Source organism: Cryptotermes secundus, unplaced genomic scaffold, assembly GCF_002891405.2.
Source record: "Cryptotermes secundus unplaced genomic scaffold, Csec_1.0 scaffold318, whole genome shotgun sequence".
In the NCBI taxonomy this organism is placed as follows: Eukaryota; Metazoa; Arthropoda; class Insecta; order Blattodea; family Kalotermitidae; genus Cryptotermes; species Cryptotermes secundus.
In genome coordinates, this window is record NW_019730108.1 from 3803023 (window position 1) to 3819784 (window position 16762).

Below are 16762 nucleotides of genomic sequence, written 5' to 3' on the forward strand. Positions count from 1 at the left end.
AAAAGATGTTGGTCAGAAGCCTCAAGATGACAGGATGCATGGAACATAGGCACATGTAGGATTTTAAAATCAAAAAGAACCTTAATAATCAAATGAATTACGTTGGGGACTAGAAAAAACTGGCTCAGAAGAGGGTCCAGTTATGGTTGTTTCTAATGCAGCTTTTAGTCATACAGAACAGAAAATCAATTTATCAGCCATTGAAATATAAGGGAGAATCCAGCAATTTGAGTTAGCCAGATGGCTCAATTCCGTCGTTATATGGCCTGGACCTAACTCTCACCTTTCCCCAGTGGCCAACCTGCCATCTAGACTTCCATGGCTCCTCATGTTGTTGTGGTGCCTGTGGCAGAAGTTGCGAGCATGGAGGAAGCACACACTTTTCTGTTCGAGGCAGAACTGGTGGTGTCAGACATGCCCCTTCTACCACTTTCATAGTGAGTGTAGGACTGATTTCCTGCTTGCATATCAGATCTCTCTTCTGGATTCCTTCTCCACAAGTCACAGAACACTCACTCCACTCACCACCCACCCATCTGCAAAGCCATTTGTAACAACCATTCAGCTAATACATATTATAGAAAAGCTTCATTTTCAAATATATACCTTTTGCTGACAACACTCAGTACAGCTGCTCAGTAGATAAGCTGTCTGCCTCAGCAACATTAGAAGTCAGTTTTCAATGTGACATTTGAGGTTTTCATACTTGAAAGAATTTAGATTGAGTTCTTTTTGAGTTGTGACAGCATTTTGTCTTATATGCTGCTACTAAGTTTTGGAACAACCTGCTGGCCCCATCAGGAGTTGGGATAGTGTAATCGGTATAGCGCCTGGCTATTGGATCAATGACCCAGGGGCCGGAGTTCGAGTCTTCTCCACGTTGTTCAGACCGGCTCTGCGGTCCACCCAACCTACTATCCGATGAGTAACAGGGGCTCTTCCTCGGAGGTAAAGCAGCCGGGGAGTAAAGCTGACCACTCACCTCCAATTAGTAACAAGAAAAGTAAAGGTATCCCTGTAACAGGCCATGGAGGCCCAGAGGGTTGGGAGATGTTAAGGTTCCCACATTTTCTAGACAGTCGGCTCATAGATGGTGGCAAGGTTGTCAGCCCTATGCGCTGGCCACCCTTTACTCCCAAGAGTATTCCAAGAATATTCCACATACTCATTTCTGTTAGAGGCCATAGTGCAGCTGGAATGATTAGGTCAATTGAAAAAAATCCAATGACCTCATCGGGACTTGAACCCGCAACCTTCCAGCTTGAAGCACAGTGCCTCAACCAACTACACTACCGCATGCCCCCATCCTCCAATTAGTTCCAAGGTAAAAAAAAATTTGAAATTATACATCCATTCCCCCATATGCTTTCATTGTGTAGTGCTTAATTAGTTAAGCACAGGGACAACTTTACCTCTATCTGCTGCTCCCATCTTCAGGGCAGACATTACAAAACCATATTATGTCCATTTTCTGAAACAAATCTTAAAACCTGATGATGGAAATAGCTGGTTCCATTTAAAAGTCTGCAACCACCTACATGACAAGACAGTGTCACAACTCAGAAGAATATAATGCAAATGTTAATTTTCTATTTGTTTAATTTTGCTCCTAGCATCAATTCTGTATATGTCTCTATTTTCAAACCAATGCAGAGGTACACAGTGTTAACACAAGACACAAGCACTATCTTCATAAACAAACTTCTAACCTTTCATGCTTTCAGAGAAGTGCATGTTGTACTGCAATCAAAATTTTAAATAATCTGCCATTTGATCTCTAAAATCTCATGAATGAAAGAGCATGATTTAAAACAGAATTAAAATGATACTTATACACACAATTACTCTACTCTGTTGATGAATACTTGGTGTCTAAAAAAGATGACTCATCCATTTAAAGGTTGTGTAAATAGCATAAGTTGACAGTATTGATGTATTTTTGACTGGCATTTTGTGTAACCACTGGGTTTTCTTGGGTGGTCTTGTGTGAAAACTTCAGTTCTGCTGTCTATATGCTTTTGTATTTATATGACATACATGCATACATATGACATACATATGAGTATATGATATACTCACTCTGCAGGACATGGTTTAATGCTGCAACGAATTGTTTGAGGAAGAGGCTTATCATGGTGCGAACATCGTCTGTCCAATACCACTTGTTGATTGTGTTCTTTCACGCACCTCACCAGTGACAACTGAGAGCCTACAAAAATGGATAGTTAAAGTGCACAAGCTGAAATATATGTACAAGACGCAAATTGTGTAAACCAATAGTGCTTATGTCCACTGTGGTCTGGTAGCAATGCATACAAATTTCTGCACAAAATACAAATACTACTGTTGACTGAAGTTTTTGTAGGTAAGGTTTGTTTTATGTGTGGCTCTGATGTTTCTCAAAATTCTCATATATCAGCCAGGGTATTACGTTCAAAATATCCAGATGTTATTAGTAGGAGTAACTAATCATGCTGACACACTGTGCTCAATCTCCCAATTACAATGGCAATTTTTATTTTCAGATGTATTATGTTTGTGTCTAACTTTCAAGATATGGGATTAATCATCACATAGTCTCATTAGAAAAACTTCTTGTTTTCTATTTATTATCATAACTACATGTTTGGATTATAAATGGTTGTCATCAGGTAATATGTGCATATCAGTAAAACATACAGAACAAAACAAACAATAAACTCCATGGCTTGAGTCCTCAAGCGAACTATACTGACCAAGCAACCGTCGCTTGTTGGCAAAGTTAGTGCCAACTTTAGCAGATAGAGAGTGTCACGTAGTCAGCACAATGGATTCCCATGGCCGTTAATTTCGGTTTTCTAGACCAGAGCCACTATTTCCTTGAAACAGCTCCTCAATTATCCTCACATGGCTCAGCTGACCCTGTTGCAGACACACTACTTCTCAGAAAAACTGGTAGCGCCGGGAATGGAACCCGGGACCTCTGGATCTGTAGCCAGAAACTCTGACCACTAGACCACAGAGGCGTTCACAGTGAAAAAACCCACACATACTGTAAATTCAAATTTCATTAATACAATTGTACAAAAATATGGAGAGAATAGTGAATTACTTACTTACTTAGTTACTCATGGAGCCGAGCCCTTCTTGAGGAGCCGCCAATTCTGCAGCTACTCAAGAATTTCCCAGCATTTTATGGAACCTGAAGGTTCATCACCGTGTTCACAAGAGCCCTCCACTGGTCCCTATCCTGAGCCAGATCTATCCAATCCATACCATCCCATCCTATCTCTCTAAGATCCATTCTAATTTTGTCCACCCACCTACGCCTTGGTCTTCCCTGTGGTCTGTTTCCTTCTGGCTTTCCCACCAATATCCTATATGCATTCCTTGTCGCCCCCATTCGTGCTACATGACCTGCCCACCTCATCCTCCTTGGCTTGATCACTGAATAGTGAATTAGGTCAGATGAATCCTGATTTTCCTAATCATAAATATAAGAAAATAGTATCTGTCCCAACATAAACATCTGTATCCGTGTATCGTAACAGGTACAATCGAAACATGTAGTGTACAATGTTTCTATTATACTTATGTCAATATAAAATTAAAGTGGATCTGACCTACTTCGCTATTCTCTCCAGAATTTTACATGCTTTTATGTTTTAACAACATATGCACTTACAGAAAGGACATTTCTGACTGACCTGTGTATATCACCTGATGATGAACATTTATGATCAAAATATGCTGTGTATGATTAGAAGAGAAAAAAGTTTATAAGCATCACCGTATGGTAATACTTGAAGTACCAAGAAATAGCCTGGATATGAATTAACATTATTCAATAGAAGAATATGCCATATGAACTGAAGGAAGGATAATTCACATTTCTGTGGAAATTATTAGCCTATTCAAGAGGCACTGGGAACCTTGGATCAATGGGAGGGTCAAGAGCTTAAATCTACAATGGAATAGGCTCTGATGGGTATGGTATATCTCATATTGCTCTCAATGATATGACATCTATAGCAACACATGGTCTACATCTTAAATCTAAAGATAACTGCTGAAGGAGTGGTTGGTAGTCACGTGGTAAACATGGACAATTATCCTGTTATTTTCAATGCTGTAGTCTCACCTTGTCTAGTTTAACAACAAAATGTATGATGGTGCCTTACTCACACTCAAAGAAATGACTTTGTTTAGCGATATTTTGATAAAAATCCATATCCCTTATATTCATTCAATATTTTTCATTGAAATGTCAGAGGAATATAGAGTAAAACTGACAAATTAATAAATTCTTTTGGCAGTGAAAATGTAAATCCCCACATATTTTGTCCAAATGAACATCATATGGAAGAACAGGATATACTCCTTATAATAAGCAATCCATTTTGGGTTCTAACTTCTGTTGAAACATCAAAAAGGGAAAGGTATATATTTATGCGAGAAATGATATAACATAACAATAAAACTGACATCTTCATAGTGAGTAGCCTGTTGTGTGTTCCAAACATATACAATATAGTAGTCATGTTAAACCGTCACCACAACAAATGTATATTCCCTTTTAATCTTTACAATTAAACCTTTATTTTGCTACATGTTTCGTCCCTAGGACCATCATCAGTCAGTTAACGTGGAATACGTCTAGTCATTGAATTACTAATATGGATCCATACTAGTGTAACGTGTCATATGATAACAGCAAATTTTGCCTCAAATTGGTAATAAGTATTACAATTAAGTATATAATATATACATATACACAATATGTGTCTGGGATATTAAAAGTGTATACAAGTATGTTGATTATATCACAAAATATTAAAGTATTTAAAATATTATTAACACTTATAATCTATTAAGAGATTAAGAGTACAATGCCAAGCTAATTCTAGGGTTCAGATGCTACAGTGTAGTATTAGGCATATTATCTTATTTTGTGGACCATTTTGTCAGTAAAACCAGGTTGTGAAGCACAGAAGTGTCGGTGATATACAGGTTGTTATGATTATGTGATGTTTTGGGTACGCGCATTTCCCGATATGTATTGTGTTATTATGTGATCATTAATATGATGTATGCGTTCTCTAGTCTGGGCATGCATATGTTAGATATGTACTTCATTGTGGACTGAATCAGTCCGCATTGAACCAGTGCACAGTGTAGTACTCTGACTTTGTCTTGAAGCAGTTAAGCAGTCAAAGAGTTAGGTGTGAAGCAGTCAGTCGAAGAGAATTCAGAAAGCAGTTGAGTAGTTGAGGGTACAAGGATGAGAAGGATCATGTCCTAGTTAATTGTGAAGATTAGTGATAGCGCTATAATTGATTTTAATTGTGAAAAAGTGTTCAATAAATCCAATCATCAAATTTAGAACCCATTATTATTAGTCACGCAAACCTCCCATATGTGACAACATCTTTAAGCAAATTACGAAACTAGAATTATCTTCTACATCTCCCACTGTAAATGGCCTATCAAACCATGATGCTCAGTTTTTTATAATTAACAATCTGCTCCTACATATAACATATTGCTGTTGTCCCACAGAACCACGCAAATATATAACGAAGCAATTGTGGAATTTTTTAATTAAAAGTTGAGATTTGAGACTGCTTTATAAAATAATGATACTGACTATAAGTTTATTTTTTTTAGTATATTCTAAATATCCTTGAAGCTATCCAATTAAATATGAAATTATAGACAAAAGAAAGAATAATTGGATTACGTTTTTTTTTCTTCCTCTTCATTCCCACTTTGGAGCATAGGGCTGATTTCTCAGTTTCATTGATCATTGTTACAGATGGTAGGACTCCTTGGACGGGTGATCAGCTAGCCACAAGGCCTCTACCTTCATTCTGGTGATTATGGCGATTTTTGGTGCCAGTGACCTTCCATCTGTCCCTCCAAATAGGGAATTCACGTTAAAGCTTTCGCAGTTCGTCATGCAACACAGCCTACAAGTTTTACTGAATAATGCTGCAAGCTCCATAGTTACAAATTTTTCCCACATCCTAACAAATCTTTCCCCCTACAAACCTTTAACTATTTCATCGCTCTTCATACTGCAGCACACCGCATTCAAAACGTTCAAAACCGTTGAAACGAATATGGCATAATGAGAAATAAAGATTCTGTAAACGTAAAAGGAGTCTTTATGGGGGCACATAATAGTGCAGTTGGTTGAGGCACTATGCTACAAGCTGGAAGGTTGTGGGCTTGATTTCCAATTTCATTGGATTTTTTCCAATTTGCCTAATCCTTCCAGTAGCACTATGGCCCTGGGTTTGACTCAGCTTCTAATAAAAATGAGTACCAGGAATCTTTCTTGGGGAGGGGGGGGGGTTAAATGGTAGCAGGCACATAAGGCTGACAACCTTATGGCCACCTGTGAACCAACTGTCTAGAAGATGTGGGAGCGTCAACGCTCCCAACCCTATGGGTCTTCACGGCCTATTACAGGGACAGGTTTGTCTTCTTTAAAGGAGTTGTGGGAATTTTCGATGTTCTAAATGACAACAACGTAGAACTGTAACAATTGTATATATTCAATCGTATAAACTGAATTTACAGAATAGATGCAAAGCTATGTGGAATGTTCAAAAGTTGGCTGGCCCTCAAAGGGCAGTTTGTTCCACCGCGAGTGTGTTCGCAGAATTCGCTCGTCCGTAGTAGGCCAAGTCTTACGGCCGTTCAGCTGGCCTGTCTGGCCAGTGATGTAATTCTGCGAACGCCGGTAGAAACAGCTGCTCACGCTCGGGTGCTGGAGTTGCGGCAGGTTGTAATCCTGGCCCGTCCTTTCCGTTCGTTTCGCCGAAGTGCTGACATTGCCTATCATAAAACAGGGTAGGGCGATGACTACTCACACTGCGGCTCTTTGTACAAAGCAAAGTTACACATATTTCTAGTCAGAATCCTTTGCTTCATATGACATTGTTGTTCAATAAAACTCCTTCTGTCTTCAGTTCCTCACCCTTGACCATACAGATAAAGATACAGTTGATAAAAGGTTCTTGGTGAGAAAAGTTCAGTTCTGTGTTGCGCTACAGTGATTAAGTTTATCACGATGCCAAAAGCAAAGCCAGCTAAATCGTGTCATTTAAAGGAATTTGTAGCTGAGTCTGGAGATGATATATTTTCAACTGATGGAAACATTTTATGCTGTAAGATGTGTGACACAAAAGTAGTGGCAGAAAAAAAGATTCACGGTACAACAACATATTGACCGCGACAAGCAAATACGAGCAGTGCAAATTTCCAACAAAAAGAAACCTGTGCAAATGTTACTGCAACAGTGTTCATCTGGAGGTAGAAATAAGTCATCGGATTCTTTCACAGATCTGTGTGATGCTCTGGTGTCCGCAAATATTCCGTTTTGGGCTCTGAACAATGGAAAACTGGAAAATTTTCTGGACGTAACCTGTGGTCGTTCCAACCCGGATGAATCCACACTCAGGAAGAACTGCCTTTCCCAGTGCTACAACAGTATCCTGGAAATGATTAGGAATAAAGTGCAGGGGAAGAAGATTTTCCTTTCCATTGATGAGACCTGCGATACGGAGGCTCGCTACATGGCAAACGTCATCATTGGAACCTTGGGAAATTGGCGGACCGGGTGAAGTGTTTCTGCTTACGAGTGAGGTGCTAGAGTCCGTTAATCATTCCACAATTTGTAAACTCTTCGACAGGTCAATGTTTCTACTGTGGCCAGATGGTATATGACACGACGACGTCTTGCTTTTTGTGACCGATGCAGCCCCATATATTGTAAAAACAGCCAAGTCAATAAATTCGTTTTATACAAAATTGGTGCATGTTACTTGCCTAGCTCATGCACAGCATAGAGTGACGGAGGAAATGAGATCAAAATTTCCTCAAGTGGATGCTCTCGTGTTGAGGACAAAGGTTTTCGTCAAGGCTCCAGCTCATAAAATGCAGTTTAAGTCTATGGCTCCTGGTGTTCCACTGCCCCCGGAACCCATCATCACGAGGTGGGGAAGGTGGATTGATGCTACAATTTACTATTGCGATCATTTTCAGGTAGTGAAAAACATTGTAGATTCAATGAAGACGGAAGATGCGAGGGCAGTTGAAGCTGCTCAGGAACAGTTCTCGTGCTGCGAAATGGAAAGGCAACTGGCCTTCATAAAGGCAAATTTCAGTTCCTTGACAGAAGCAATCCAATGCTTGCAGGAGAAAGGAGCAACGCTAGGAGATTCGCTCGCGCTGGTGAAAAAAATAGCCAGTGATTTGGAGAAGGTGTCAGGGGACACTGGTAAAATGGTGTCAAGAAAAATGAGGTATTCTGGATAAAAACGCAGGTTATGAAACATTATGCAGCATTTCACAAATTCTGTCAGGAGAGTCCTTCAGAGCTTTCAGTATTGAAGAACTTACTGCTAGTGATTTGGTACACTTCAAGTGCGCTCCCATTGTGTCTGCAGATGTGTAATGGAGTTTCTCCAAGTACAAGAATGTGCTGTCAGACAATAGGTGCTCTTTCACTTTCGAGAATCTCCGCATATTGACTGTCATCTATTCTTATTGCAACTATGAATGAGGTAAGATTTAAATATTGGAATATATGCACTTGATAAGTGTTCCAACGCGGTAGAAAAAATCGTATTAAAACATTTAGCTTCAAATTCACAAATTCAATCAATATTGCTTAATTTTCAACATAAAGACGAGGACGAACTTAAAACAGTAAAGATGAGTTCAGTGTTAATAGAGATTAAAAATACATTTTAAAATAATTAGTAGATATTTTGACATATTACATTTTTGTCATATTTTAGGTAATTTTTCTGTATTTTTTCGGTCATTTTATAGATCATTTTTAAATATTTTTAGGTCATCAAAGTAAGTAAGTAATGAGTTTTCGTAACATCTACTTATCTTAGCTCTCCTCACCAGGCTTTCCACACCACAGCTCCTTCAATACAGCCAACAAGTACAAACATTATGCTAATTAAAAAAGAGTTTACCTTCATATACTAATTTTATATAATGTATTAAAGCATTTGCATGATGTTTAAGAATTAAACCTTACAAAAATTTATGTACCATACATTTTCTTGACATGATTTAAAACAGTTTACTACACAAAGACAGGGAGAAAAAAGAAAAGTAAATTAAAAGCACTCACAAAAACTTACCTCCTCCACACGTTTTTGTACACTCTGTATATCCAGTTATTTTCCATACAAATTTTCGCTTTCGAGCACGGGTTCTAGTTTGTGGTTTGTGGGCTTCATCTCCGATTGGTGTCACATTATGGTGACCAGGATGGTGATTTCCATGACCCTGAGATTCAGTACCTTGGACCCCACTGCCATATGGGTATAGAGGATCATCAGATCTGATACAAAAATGAAAAATAAATTAAAACTAGTTCAGTCCACATTTTACACCAATGCAACTGTCTGCAAGCAATAATCACGACATAACCTATAAAATAAAGATTCATTTTAATGTTCTTTTTCCACACATGTGTATTTCTCTTAATATAAGTTTTCACTTGAGATATTCCTATAAAATATTATTACATATTTATTTTGCCCACATCTGGTACATGTGTTGCCATCTACACTCTCCTATGTTGTAGTCAAGTGGGTAGCACTTGTGTATAATTTCCATGCCATCCTCGGTTCAAACTGGGCACAGACTGCCTATCCTGAGGATGTTCATGGGATTCCTCATTCCCTACAGGCAAATTCCAGGTCAGTACCTCAAACTAGGCCACAATTGTTTCCTTCCTTCTATCTTCCCATTCATTATTCATTAATCAGTCTATCATTTAGTGGTATACAGTTTGGGAGATTGACAATGTACATAAATAATTCAAGTGACATCCTTGATTTAATTATATGAATTAAAAATAAGCTTATAAATCATAGGAGTTCCTCTGTTAATATATGGATCTGAAAAATGGGCACTAAATAAAGCCAATAGAAAATTGACTGAAGCAGCAGAAATTACATTTCTATGAAGAGTATCTGGATATAATCATGAACATAATAAAACAATATTTACTGAAATGGGAAATTTTAATGCAAGAAGGAATATAAAAACCAGTGGCATGAACATCGTCTGTAACTTAAATATACAGTAATAGGATAGCCCAAAGAATTATGAAATATGAACCTGCACAATGGGATGGCCCAGAAGAATGTGGCAGAGCTGTCTGGATGTACACCTTGTAGCTGATGATTAAGAAATATACATTGTGAATCTCCTCTTACACCACTTCCACAAAGTGAACCACTACCAGAATCACTGTGATGATGATGATGATGATGATGATGATGATGATGATGGTGGTGGTGGTGGTGGTGGTGGTGATGATGAAGACGACGACGACAACAACAATGACGACAATGTTGCAAACAACAACAACAACAAACACATGCACAAACAAACAAAATCATATCATCTTACCTTCTGGTGTCAACTGCATCAAGTGTGGGTCCACTCTTCACAGTAATATCATCAGTTGGATTACTGAAGCCTCAAAAAACAAAAAATAATATTAACCACACATGAGTACTGTTGAGATGTAAATCCAGTAGCAGACAAGATTACTTACAAATCACCTGCTTAAATATGCACATTAATATGGTAAAGAATTAATGAACTTCATATGAAAAATTTAAGCTACACAGAACAATAACTTTCATCATAACTTTTCTCATAATGATCATGCACAGACAAAATAAATTGTATTAAAACAGAGCTTGTTTTTAAAAGTTGTAAAATCGTCTGTGTTCTTAATCAAATGAGAGGAACTTAATCAAAGTATCACACAGGTGCCTCAATAACAAAGCGCTAAGTATTCAATTACTTATTAGCACTAAGAAACAAGAAAAAAAGCTGGGTAATTACATTTTTGTAACAAGATTCCAATAATTTTGACACAGTCTCCTAAGAAGTTGCTGCTTTTAGATGAAAATAAAAGTAATAAATATTTATCTTACGATCAGAACAGAAGTGACTGTCGGCACGAGTAGTAACTCTACACATGATATTCACCACAAAGGAAGCTTGTAACAAAACAAGAAATTCTCTTTGATATGCATCAAATTTGCCAATTTCCATGGCCATGTGGGGTGGCCTAACAAGCACTGGTCACAAGCTACTCACACATTGATATCACAGATTCATGTGTTCACTGAATGTGATGGCTCAGTGACTGGATCCTTAATTAAGTTCTGGAGATCCAAGATTTTAATCTAGACTCAGAAAGTAGATATCCTAACCGAGGTAGCAATGGTTTTTCTTAGTCACTTCAGGAAAATAACACACTTATTGTTTGCATCCTGCTTTGTGTCAATCAGGGGGATTTACAGTGGCTATCAACATATAATTTTACAACTAACTAAAACTAATATTAAACTATTAATACTGTTTTAATTTCTACATCACAGTATGTTTTGATTGGTGTCATCATAATACATCATAGAGTGTGGTCAGTTATGTATTTATAGTAACCACTTAATGATGATCACACCAATTATAACACATAGTGGTGTAGAAAATAAAACACTATCAACATGTTAATATTAGTTTTATTTACCCACAAATTGTGTTCAAGGCCACACTGAACCACCTTACATGACAGGATATTAGGCTTTTTTTACATTTGACCATGACTGTTTCCTTCCACAGTTTTGTAATTCATTATAAAATAATCATCTTCCCTGTTGACACTCTGCAGTCTGAGTAACTGAAAGCATAGTTAAATAAACCATTTATTAATATATGGAGTATGAATGAATGAATGAATGAATGAATGTATGAAAAATCAATGAATGAAAGAATAAATGATGAATGAACAGATACTGTAAATGTTTGCTCTTTCATAAGGCAATGGCAACAGGTAAGAAGGAGGAAAATAGTCCAGAGACCAGAAAGAAGAAGGAAAGGAATAAGAAAGGGTAGAGGGCTATGGAGGAGGAGAATGCATACATGATGAAGAAGTGATATACTGACAACTATTGTTGTGTAGACTGTCCCATTATTTATCATTGGTATGAAATACAAGAGGATGCATACCATAAAACGTTGTAAAAAAATGATGAAGTCATCAGGCATGTTTGACCAGGCCATCTGTTTATATGTAGCAGGCTGCACAAGATTTTGATAACTAAGAATCACTTCAGCTCAAGAGGCATATTACATGCGAGTCCCTTAGAATGCCACTAACAAAATTTCCTTTCCATGACGGTGTCTCAGACAGATGTGTACCTGGTGGGAGGAGTAAGGGAGGTGCAATTATCCCATTATCTGAAATGGTCCGGGACAGTGATGGGACAGACATCATGGCTGGTGTCAGATCTCCTGGTTTCATCGGCAGCATGTATTCGTACTTGATACCCGGATTTGGCTGTTGGTAGATCACCTGGAAACACAACACCCACAAGTAATTTATATATCTCACTTACTTACTTACTTACTTACTTACTTACTTATGGAGCTGAGCCCTTCATGAGCAGTTGCCAAATCTGCAGCTACTCAAGAATTTCCCAGCATTTTATGGAACTCGAAGGTTCATTACCGTGTTCACAAGAGCCCTCCACTGGCCCCCATCCTGAGCTAGATCAATCCAATCCATACCATCCCATCCTATCTCTCTAAGATCCATTTTATTATTGTCCAACCACCTATGCCTTGGTCTTCTCAGTGGTCACTTTCCTTCTGTCTTTCCCACCAATATCGTATATGCATTCCTCATCTCCCCCATTCTTGCTACATGTCCTGCCGACCCCATCCTCGTTGACTTGATCATTCTAATTATACTTGGAGAAGAGTACAAGTTATGAAGCTCCTCATTATGCAGTTCCTCCAACCTCCTGTCACATCATCCCTCTTCAGTCCAAATATTCTCCTCAACACCCTGTTCTCAAATACAATCAGTCTATGTTCCTCCCTTAATGTCAGTGACCAAGTTTCACACCCATACAGAACCACAGGCAAAATAGATGAAACCTTTTTAACTCACATTACTGCTGTACGATGTACTCTTTAAATTCTTGTTTCTAAAAGTGGGAGATAATAAACTGAACATTTACAGTTTTACACTGATAACAATGTATGGGTCATACAGCTCACTGAAGCCTGAGATATGGCCTGCCAAGATAATTGGTCAACTTTGCTGTGAGAAAAAAATGGAAAGTATCCCCTAAATCTGAGAACTATGATAAAAAGGGTATATAAGGAGCATGTAGATACAGCATCTTGACACAGTAGGAAGTAACTACAAATTTCAAATCCAAGCTGACTTTATCCTCACAAAAAATCTTCTTGTTTCTAGCTAAGTATGAAATTGTGGGTTCCAAGATCCGAGTGTCAGCCCGTATGTTCCGATGAAGAGAACCTCCGTCCCTGCCCACAGTGACACCCTTATGACTCAGCACCTGTGTGTGTCCAAGCCCTCCTTGGAGGACAGTACGGAGATATATAAATATCAAACACTTGCTATTCTGTCATTATATACATATTGTAATGTGTAGTACGGTTGCTATGCAATGATTGCGAGATGGAACATGCGTTGCTTGGTAGCAGCTTGGTAAACACGTTCCCATGGAAATAAGACACATACACCAATGCAGTTACAATAGAAATATGGGTGTTTTCTGTGGGGTTGGCCCCTGGGGTTTATAGCAAAGACCACAGGCCAACAGACCAGTTCACTTAAGTGAAGTGGTTGGTTCGTGAGTTTTCAGTTCAGGGTTAGCAGTTCAGTTAAGCTTTTCAAGGGAGGCGCTGCAGTTGAGCTAGCAGTTGACAAAAGTTCAGTTGCAGGATATTCATCAGAGAGTAATGACATGACATTGCTGGCTACAGAAGATTTAGCGTGTAATGATTTGTAAAGTGCGGAGATCAGCGATAGCACTCTAAATACTTGTACTTCCGAGTGGTGTATATAAGTGGTCAATAAATCCATTCACCAATCTGGAAAGTGCATTGGATCACCATATTATGGAAGTGGAACAAGTGATGGCATGCCTCTTGGCTGAAATAAGAACCAACCGAGAATAAACGAGAGCCGACCAAGGGACACAGTTATCAGGGACCAGGCAGGGACAAAGTTGTAAGAGGAGCCCCTAAAGGACTGAAGCTCAAGAAGAGATAATGGACACGCCAGGAAGGCAGCAATGGAACAACGGACCGAGACATTAAGGAGCAACTACGCCTGAGGAAGGAGAGAACAACTGGCAATGGCATCAGAGGACGGAGCATATGACAACAGCTATGACTGGAAAGTACGGGAAATGTTAACACCTTCAGAGAGATCCTAGGGCTGGAGACGACAAAGAGAAGTCACAGAACTTCCATTAGACTGCGGAAAATGAGTGACTGAACATTGAGGAGGGGTCGGCCACCTCCGAAACGAAAGAAGAGTTGGCACAAAAAGCAGGAGTCATAAATGTAGGAGCACTTACCACTCGCGGAACTTGTGGTGGCACCAGCCGGAGAAGGATGACGGTGATAAAGGTGGACTGACTGGCACCCTATCAGGGAACCGATCGGGAAGAACGGCCTTAAAAAGGGAGCAGCGGGAGCAGTTGGAGAGTAATAACCGTGAGAACGGAGCCACGGGGAAGGAAGGTGAGACCGATCACAGATGTTACAAGCACAGCCGTGTGAAAAAAAAAAATGTCGGTACGCTTATAGGCTATTCGGGACGAACATTCTTAGGGAGGGAACAATGTGGCGTGTGGGTCTGCTGCTAAGCGGTGACTCTGCAAACGGCGACCGTTGCTAGGTAACTCCCGCAATAATAGAACAACGGGATTATGCAACCCGTTTCTGAACAACGGGTCGGTGAACACGTTCCCGCGGAAACAAAAACGCATGCAACAATATAAGAATGGTGTTTTCGATGTGGTCCACGCCGAGGAGTTATCTTGAAGACAGTTCAGTTGGCAGTTCAGTTGAGTGAAGTGAAGTGAAATGACTTGGTTGGTGAGTGAGAGAGTTCAGTTGAGGGATATTCGCCGCATAATAACGACTTGAGAGCGGGAAGCTGAAGAATCTCCAATGCTAGAAGTCGTTGCTAGGGAACGGCTGTTGAAGACACAGCAGGCTACAAAAACGCTTAGAGGGTGCTGTTGTGATCTGCGAATTGTGGAGATTAGCGGTGGCGCCGTAATTACTTGTAGTTCCTAGTGGTCAATAAATCCATTCACCAATCCTTCCCGTCTACAGTCACATACATAAATTCGTGACAATATGTTGGTAGTCAGAGATTGTAGTAGTTATGAATAGCAGCCGCTGATGACAGAAACAGATGACAGGTATATATAGTACTTCAAATGGTATTAGAGTGTTCACATTTTCCGACAGAAGTTCATAGCTTCGCCCTAGATAGCAGCACCACTTAGCGAGTATCATTATTATGTCAAGTTTAGTGTCTTAATATAAACGTAGCTGTCTTCCCAGCAGTTTTGATGCCATTTGTGTCAGGTATTTTGGTAGAAATTTGTTTTTACGTGCAAACAAATTTTTCGTGTGCACAGAAATCATTTCCTCAGTGCATTTTATGTTCAAGATTCAATAACTATATGAACACATTAACCAAAAATTTCCGTTGAAATATAATTGGGTCTCATAGTAGTTATAAAAATTGAGGTTAGAGCTGCTCGACAACGTATGCACTACCCTTTGAAGGTTATAGGGGGCACCGAGGCACACTTCTCGGTGGCAAAGAAAATGATCTCTGTTCCTGACGGAAGTCGAATTGTCTGGCAAGCAGCCAGTCACACTGTACTTGCCACGAGGTCGACAGGATCCAGTAGTGGTCCGGGTGCCTCGATCAGTTCGCCGCTGTTGGCGTCCTGGCGTCGATAGGTGAAGCGTGTCCCCACGGCCTCGTATTCTCCAGACCAGTTAATGGCCCAGTTCCCGTTGATGATGTAGTTGCCATCAGAGCGCCTCAGAGCTGCAGCACAAGATACTGGCTCTAAAGATACACAGCATTAAACGAGAGAGAGAGAGACATTTGTACTAACAACGTAAGCTAGCTGCAACAAATTATAAATCGAAGTGTATGGTGGTAGAGTGATTACCTCTCCTGCTCCTTCTTCGGCAGATACCCATTTCGAATCTCGAATGGGAGATAAATCACCACTTAACGGTCCTCATGCTACGAGTGAGATATATAGCTCTGAAACACGTTCACTTACCTTGTGTTCTTCGATATGTGGCAATATCAGTGGGAGGACTCCGGTCTGCCATCTGTTGAAAATTTAAGCTATAACGTGCCGGCATCTTTCCTCTAAATTGCAAATGTGTGTGACTGTAATGTTTGGGGGGTTTGTAATGTCACCCCCACCAAACAACTTTACAAACTTAGGTGGTGCTCAGAACTTCGTGATCGATATTGTTAAAGGTCCATATTGGGAAGTATTTCGGAATCCTCACTCTTTAGTAATGATGCAGTGGTTTACAACAAGAACAGTATTGGAATATTTTATTCGTAGAATTACAGGTTTTCTTTCTGGGTACAATAAATCCGCACATCACCATCTCCGTCAGATCACCATATGCAATACACTGCATATGCAACTCACACGTTACCATAAAAATGCAAAACAGAAGCATGCCTATCTGCAGAAAATCTCAGCATGCAAATGATTAATGATTACTTCAAGGAGTCACACGCACAGAACATCCCAGCCAATGATGGGATTGAAACCAGCAAAAATAGATTTTCCTTAAAGTTGTGGTTTCTGGGCCATGATGCCGTGTAGCCTTGTAAATAAGTATG

At 39.5% G+C, this 16762-nt stretch overlaps 1 protein-coding gene across 2 annotated transcripts in view; it reads right to left on the reverse strand.

Moving 5' to 3' along the window:
* LOC111866065 (thrombospondin type-1 domain-containing protein 4) overlaps positions 1-16762 on the reverse strand; it is a 645883-nt gene that overhangs the window by 21663 nt on the left and 607458 nt on the right. For both annotated transcript variants that reach the window (XM_033752085.1, XM_023854611.2), the window contains 6 exons: positions 15768-15934; positions 12238-12391; positions 10432-10501; positions 9150-9352; positions 2080-2209; positions 284-536 (listed from right to left, as the gene is read on the reverse strand). In XM_033752085.1, coding sequence (XP_033607976.1) covers positions 284-536; positions 2080-2209; positions 9150-9352; positions 10432-10501; positions 12238-12391; positions 15768-15934 — 977 coding nt within the window. The remainder of the gene's footprint in view (positions 1-283; positions 537-2079; positions 2210-9149; positions 9353-10431; positions 10502-12237; positions 12392-15767; positions 15935-16762) is intronic.